At 45.6% G+C, this 7,632-nt stretch overlaps 1 protein-coding gene across 1 annotated transcript; it reads left to right on the forward strand.

Annotated features, from left to right (window-relative positions):
* Positions 1-1,048: 1,048 nt before the first annotated feature.
* On the forward strand, positions 1,049-3,343 carry NDUFB4 (NADH:ubiquinone oxidoreductase subunit B4). Its single transcript, XM_054385115.1, has 3 exons — positions 1,049-1,258; positions 1,549-1,695; positions 3,173-3,343. Exons 1-3 carry the CDS (start codon positions 1,058-1,060, stop codon positions 3,230-3,232), a joined length of 408 nt encoding a protein of 135 aa, XP_054241090.1. The 5' UTR covers positions 1,049-1,057; the 3' UTR covers positions 3,233-3,343.
* Positions 3,344-7,632: the final 4,289 nt, after the last annotated feature.

Here is a 7,632-nt window from a genome sequence, read left to right on the forward strand (position 1 = left end):
GAAAACAATTATTGTTGTGATAGAGTAGGTGGTTCATTACATTTTGAAGTCAAGGAATTTGAAACTCTCCGCTAGCTACGGCACAGCAGATTTGTTCAGGCCAGGACAAGGGTAATGGTGAAGTGGAACTCTTCTCCTTGCCATGAGGAGGGAAGCAATGTGTATGATAGACATTATGTAACAGCTACATATTTAGTATCCACTCCTTAAATCTTGTTTTTCATATTTCAGTGGCTTTTTAGACATCCCAGCTCAGCTGCTTTCATTATTGCTGTGATTTGAACTTGAGCTTTTTGTCTGTCTGATACAGGAACTAGTTGAAGTGCCAAACAACACAAATTCAGAGACCTGATGTCTGAACCCCACAGTTAAACACTCATTGCCCCAGATTTCCTGGTCCTTTAACACTGGCTGCAGGATTTAGCAGATAGGATGAGGAACTCTTTGTCAGAGCACTAACAGAATCTACAAATCCAATCTGCCCAATCTGGAGGCTCCCCAGCTGTATTCACAGCCCATATCAACCTCCCAGGGCCTTCAGTTTCTCCTGCTGTGGGTCAGGTCTACAGCTCCCCCACAGCCCTGCCCTGGCCTGGGCATTGTCTCATCAGCAGAGGTCTGAATAGAGGAGACAAGGTGTGAAACGTTCTTCCCCTGCCCTGATGACATCAATATTGTCCCTGGCCCCACAGGTATTTACCGGTATGGGGAGAAGCCCTCTGGTATTTGGAAAGGTGATAAGGGGGCTATTTCACATTTTGGCTTGAACATATTGTCTAGGAAAGGGTAAGCAGAGAACAGTCAGGGTCCTCACATATGATTAACAAATAATTTCATTTTTATTTATTACATCTTGACCATCCCTCTGCAAAGCGTGAGGCCCCCTCCAGCCCCGAGCCGCAACCACGCTCTGAAGGGGCAGAACGCTGCTGTCGCCGCGGCCTCTGCTGCAGCCCGCGCGGGCCGGCAGGGGGCGCGGCGGCGGCGCGAGGCCGGCACCGCCTCCCATGGTTGCGCAGGGGGCGGGCGGCGCGCGCGGTGACTGGGGGCTAGCAAGATGGCGTCGGGGCCGCCTCCCACCGCAGCCCAGGCGTACCGGCCCAACCGCTTCGTCTCGCTGCCGGCCGAGCTCGACCCCGAGAGCTACGACATATCGCCGGAGAAGCGCCGTGCCGAGGCGGAGCGCTTGGCTATTCGCGCCCGCCTCAAGCGGCAGTACCAGTTGCAGCTTAACAATCCCAACCCACCGGCCGTCATCGTGAGTGGGGATGCGGGCGCTATAGCGGGGGTGGGGACTCCGGGGGGTGTGTGCGTGCGGGATGTGTCCGTCTTGCCTGGTGTTCCAGATCGGGGCTCTGCCCTGGGTTTGTGCGGGCAGGGCGCTGCGCTCCCCATGACCTTGATGCCCTTCCTGGCCTAGGCCGGGGACTTTGTAGGCCTCATCTCAGTGGCAGGGGCAAACAAGCCCGCGCCGAGTTGAGGGGACCTTGTAGGACCCCTAGGGCCTCACCGTGTTGTGTTTGTTTGTTTTTTTTTTTTCCAAACCAGGAAGATCCTGCCTTGCTCCGCTGGACCTATGCAAGGACACATAATGTCTACCCTACTTTCCGCCCTACAGCTAAGACGACCTTTTTAGGAGCTGTTTATGGTTTGGGCCCTCTCATTTTCTGGGCTGTTCTGTTCAAAATTGATAGGGTAAGTTAGCTGACAACACTGAACGTCAGTGAACACCAGTTATAAAATGTAGTTCTGCCAGGAGACTTAACTGGTGTGATCTTCTTGCACCTGGGAATGATTAATGCCATTAAAGCCATGAGAGAAGAAAGGCTGATACAGAGCCTGCTGTCTTGGAGCCTCATAACTGGTTGTGTGCTAAGAGTACTGTATTGCACCCAAGGGCATGCCCAGTCAGTTTTCCCAGTTAGGATATTCTGCTCTAATAAAGCTCTCTGTAGCATTGATCTCAGCTGGATGTCTAAGACTTTGGAAGGTTTATGTTGCTTCTGTTTTCACACCTGAAATGTGGGCATCAGAATTTGGGCAATGATAGATCGTTCTGAAAAATACCTAATTACATATATAGCAAAATGCTAGGTGACTGGCAGACAGTGGCTATTTTTACTAGTGAATCTGCAGCTATTGTAAAACATTTTTATTTCTTCTGCACAAAATAGATTAAGTCATAAACCAAGAAGTGCAAATGCAAAATTAATACGGAATGTTATTTGCTAGGATGAAATGAAAATGTAGGGTTTAGAAAAGGTCAAACATGTTGATGTAAGTTTTTGAGACTTCAGCATCTCTGCAGTATCTTGGCATGCAGATTTTGTTTTGTAATTAAAGCTACCCTTGAGCTTAGCCACCAAGTGTGGCTTTGCATGTGAGTGCTTGAAAATAAAACTCTGTGAGTGAAGTCTAGATGTAATAGGGAGTATTTAAACCAAAGTCTTTAATGTAGTCTCCAGGACAATTTGTTTTCCTTTATTGCAGTCCCTTTAATGATGTTTGGGGATTTTAAATTGTTTTCTATTACACTGTTTTCTCTGAGCAGTATTTGTTGTGTGTCTGGGAAACCAAAAGATAAATTGCCAAATCTTTAGCAAGTCTTCTGGTTTTATCCAGCAGAAGGAATCTGGTCAGTATCTACAGCAGCTGTGTACTGTAACAATACCTGTCAGAAAGGTACATGACTGCAGAATGAGATACAAATGTTCTGGAAGTGAATACAGGCACATTTAGGGAAGCTGTTAAGATATTTCTCCATAATTAAATGTTTAAAACAGATTATTCAACTGGAAGGAGGAGGCAGGAACTAAATTAACTGATGGATTTAGTTTGGTGAAAAATACATCACAGGAGTTGCTCTCTGCTGGCCTGTGAGAGTAGCTAAACATGCAGAGAGGTCGAGCTGAGCATGTTTTCTGTAGCTGGTAGGTGAAGCTACGAAAAAGACCAATACCTTGCTCTTTTTTACTTTTTAAATCACAGCAGCTCTTAGCAGAGCTTGTGCTTACAGAATCATTTAGGTTGGGAAAGACTCTTACGGTCATATGTGGTGCTGTCTTCCTGTGATCCATGCTGAAGGACTAGACTGCTTTTCTCTCATCCCAGGCCTTCTCTAACAAGCTTCTTCTCTGATGGGATAATAATGAATGTTTGCTTTCTTCCACAGGATCGGAGAGAGAAGCGTATCCAAGAAGGTAAATACGTGCGACCATTCAGCGTATTTTAAGTCCCTGGAATTGCAGCGCTGTTCATGGGATATAAATAAAATAAGATGTATTGTGAGCCTTCATAACAATAAATCTTAACTGTTTGCTGGTTATCTTGCATCTTTTAACGATTACAGAAGGTGCAGGTAGATAGTGTCCTGAATTTTAACATTTTATTCCTTTGATCTACACATAGAGGCTCCTTTTATATTGTGGAAGTTGCTGCTCTCAGAGCAGCACTGGCTGAAGGCTAAAATGTCACACAAGTCCAAAGCAGTTTCCAAAGAACGATTGCTTACCTACTAGGTATTTCTTCCTGTTGTCAGCTTGACTATGTTGTTTGCCCTGGTTAGGTAATAGGCAAGTTCACAGAATCGTTCAAGTTAGAAAAGACTTCTGGGATCATCACGGCCAACCGTTGACCTTACTCTGCAAAGTTCACTGCTAAACTATATCCCCAAGCACCACATCTAAACGACCTTTAAACACAACCAGGGATGGTGACTAAACCACCTCCCTGGGCAGCCTGTTCCGAAGTCTGACCACTTCCTGTGAAAAGAATTTTCCTGATACCCAGTCTAAACCTGTTGCAGTTTGAGGCCATTCCTTCTTGTTTTATAACTAATTACCTGTGAGAAGAGAGCAGCACCCCAGCTCCTTCAGGTGCTCTTCATAAGTTTTGTTCTCCACACCCATTACTGGCTTTGTTGCCCTCTGCACTCGCTCCAGCACTTCAACATCTCTCCTGTATTGAGGTGCCCCAAACTGGACACAATACTTGAGGTGTGGCCTCACCAGTGCTGAGTTCTGTGACACATCTTTAATAACTTTAGGAGTCTGCCTGAATGCTGTCTGCAAATTGAGTTAATTTATATTTTCTCTAATACAAATCTAAACCCTGTATTTGATTATTAGAATAAACTTCTGGATAAAATGACTGTATCAGTCTTGGAAATAGTGAGCTGAACGTTGTCATGCTATGTGAGTAGCATTTCCACTTTGATTCCAGTGAGTGGAACACAGGAAGTCAGAAGACAAGGATTTTAATTTTTAACGCTTCCCTTCAAGTATAGGAGAGTTCCATTTCACTCCTGTAAATAGGCTCTGGTTTAAATAACAAAAATGCAACACAAAGCGTCACTGGACATTGTGCCTGGAAAGGTGCCTTCTCTCCATATGAGAACACAAGTCTTTTCTGCCCAGGTCAGCTGATACAGGGGGCTCTGGAACTGTTCCTATGAAAAGTACTGAAATGCTAATACAAGGAAAATACGTTGAATTCATGCTTGAATTTCCATGTGGCCTGTAGGTACCATCATAATCCAAACAACCCTTGTTCTTTAGGCTTTGTATAGTTTTTTAAATGCTGAGGTAGGTTAATGCCAAAAACTAAATCTGATGCAAAAGCAGAGAACTTCCCTCTCCTGCTGGGAAAGCAGCCTGTGTGAATTCAGCAAAAATAACTCTACCTAAAGTCCCTTTCCTTCATGATTGGGATGTAAATCTGGGCCATTTGTGGTTCTCTGTTTTCACAGTGAGTTGATTATAGAATCATAGAGTGGTTGGAAAACTCATTTAAGATCATAGTAGCCAACCATTATCTAATTCTACCAAGGCTGATGCTGAACCATGTCCCTCAGTACCATGTGCCTGTATTCTTGAAATACCTCCAGGGATGGGGATTCAGCCACCTCTATGGGGAGCCTTTTTCAGTGTTTTCAGAACCCTTACAGTCAAGTTTCTTCTGCTAGCCAACCTAAACCTCCCCTAGTACAACTCAAGGCCATTTCCTCATCCTGTCACTTGTCACTAGGGAGAAGAGACCAACACCCACCTTGCTACAACATTTCAAGGAGTTAAAAAGAGTGAGAAGGTCTCCCCTGAGCCTCCATGGTTCCACATTTTACCCCAGTTCCCTCAGCTGCTCCTCCCAAGACCTGTTCTCCAGACTCATCACCAGCTTGGTTGCCCTTCGCTGCATCTGCTCCAGGACTGTGATGTCCTTCTTACAGGGAGGGCTTCGAAACTGAACACAGCGCTCATTGGTGATGAGTACAGGGGCATGGTTGAAGATCATCCAGTCCAACCTTTGACCCAGCACTGAAGGGTCAACACTAAACCATGTCTAGGTCCACACTGCTTAAACAGCTTCAGGGATGATGACTCCTCCACTGCCCTAGTCAGACCATTCCAATGTTTGACAGCCCTTTCAGTGAAGAAGTGTTTCCGAATACCCAGCCTAAGCCTCCCCTAATGCAGCTTGTAACCATTTCCTCTAGTCCTGTTGCTTGACACGAAGGAGAAGAGGCTGATCCCCTCTCTGCTCCAACCTCCCTTCAAGTAATCATAGAGAGTGTCAAGGTTCCCCCTCAGCCTCCTCCAGACTGAACAATCCCAGCTCCCTCAGCAGCTCCTTGTAGGACATGTGCTCTAGGCCCTTCACAAGCCTTGTTACCCTTCTCTGGAAGGTCTGGCCCTCTGTTTGAGGAAGGCCACCTAAAGCAGGTTGTTCAGGATCATGTTGAAATGGCTTTTGAGTATTTCCAAGGATGGACAGTCCACAACCTCTCTGGGCAACCTGTGCCAGTGCTCACTCACCCTCAACTTTAAAATTTTTTTTCTGATCAATGATGTGTGGTGGTGGTGGGTTTTTTTTTAAAGCGTTTTTTCAAGTCTTCCCTGTCTGGGTCATGAAAAATTCATGCCATGGGGAGCTTGGCAGTCATGGCATATGCAAGGCCATGGCCTGCTTTTGCAATCCCATATGTGCTCCCAGCAACCCTCTTGCACCTGCTCTTGCAGCTTGTTCTGCTGTCTTAGCGAGAGCAAATGTAGAATATTGTCTCTGCAGCACAGCTTCTGAAGGACTGTCATAAATGATATTACAAGATATGGCTGTGGGTCAGTGCAGAGAGGCATCGATGCATGGAGAAAGCGGTATTTAGGGAAAGAAATAATTGCTTGTCTGAGCATGCTAAATGAACTATCTTCCTGCTGCCACAACCTAATTTGATCTCCCAGGACCCATTTCCTCAGCTAATCGGAACTTGAGTTGCCACACATGTAAATTCTCCCTCGCAGCTGTATTTATTTCAGGCCAGTGGAGCAAATAGTTTGGGATGGGCTGGGGTTGAGCACAGTGCCTCTGGTCTTTTAGGCCAGCCTCAGACTGATGCTGGCAGCAGTTGCCACAGCCCCTTCCTTTGCAAATGAGTGTCTGATGCTACATCCCTGCGGATTTGAGTGTGGTGCTTGGGGAAAGGCTGCCCTACTTTTCTATCTTGTCATTTGCAGAATTCTAGTTATTTTCTTGCAAAGAACAAAGGTGCTGTGCTACTGGTGGTGGAGTTGGTGCTTTGAGGCAGTAGTGCTGGGTGTGCAGAGGGAAGAAAAAGGAGTTTCCCTTCAGAAATGTAGGGTGAAGACAGAGTGAATGTGCCTCATGGAATTTTACCCTTGACTCATGTGTTACCATCTCTGCTTGCTTCAGTGATGAGTCTGTAGCAAGGGAAACCCAAGCTTGCAGGTCACTGGATGATAATTTATGTCCCAAACAGAAAACAAGCTTTTCCCCTTTGCCAGTGAAACGTTTAAACCTCCTTTATCCCTGGATCAGACTGATTAAATCAGCTTCTTTGGTAAACTGATTGTCCTAAATGTCCTTTTCTGAGCTGGCTATTTTAGAGTAAACATAATCCTGTACATTTTATAATGTAATACTTTGCTCAAAGCTAGTGTTTTGCCTTTTTTTTTTCCCCAAGAATCTGGTGCAGATCCAAAATTGATGATGGATGTAATTGACTCTTTTGGAAAACTGAGTATTTTTTCTCATGGGAAGTCACAAGCATGGATTCTGATGGCACCAAGCTTAGTAACTTTCATATGGGTAGATGCAAAAGTGCAGGTCTGAGGTTTGGGGTGCCTGGGATGTACTCTTTGCTCCCTCCCTACTTAGGGCTTTGCTTTCTGCCTCAACTCTGTGGAACTGATCACCTGGGAGCGTGGCCTGCATACTCCAATAAATTTTGAGGCCCTCTACGATGTTATCTGCACTTGAGCTTTCTTCCAGTTTCTTCCCAGGAACATATGTCTGGCCTGGGCAGATGAGCCCTTCCACATTTGCGGTATTGCAGTTTAGCACTTAACTGGGGAGAGAATTTGTCAAGTGCTGAGAAATTAGTCAGTGTGAAGGATGGCCAGAGCATGGGGTTGGAAAGGAAACTTCCCCTCATTTAGTTTGCAGTGAAGCATTTTGGATTCTTTAACCTCTTCTGATTTGCAGTTTACTTTTCTGACAGGTGTTTCCTTGGCAACCCTCCACCAATCAGCAGGTTGAAGTGGCTTGCTCTTAGAGGAGGCTTAGCTCTGGTAGAGCCTTCAGTTCTGTTCATAAAGTTCCTCTCCTACAGACAGCATAAAA

Source organism: Indicator indicator, chromosome 1 (assembly GCF_027791375.1).
Source record: "Indicator indicator isolate 239-I01 chromosome 1, UM_Iind_1.1, whole genome shotgun sequence".
In the NCBI taxonomy this organism is placed as follows: Eukaryota; Metazoa; Chordata; class Aves; order Piciformes; family Indicatoridae; genus Indicator; species Indicator indicator.

Excerpts from the sequence above, each read along its gene's own strand:
- NDUFB4 (XM_054385115.1), top strand. The coding sequence starts at position 1,058 with ATGGCGTCGGGGCCGCCTCCCACCGCAGCCCAGGCGTACCGGCCCAAC. Across the intron at positions 1,259-1,548 it reads CCAACCCACCGGCCGTCATC|GAAGATCCTGCCTTGCTCCG; the intron begins GTGAGTGGGGAT and ends TTTCCAAACCAG. Across the intron at positions 1,696-3,172 it reads TTCTGTTCAAAATTGATAGG|GATCGGAGAGAGAAGCGTAT; the intron begins GTAAGTTAGCTG and ends TTTCTTCCACAG.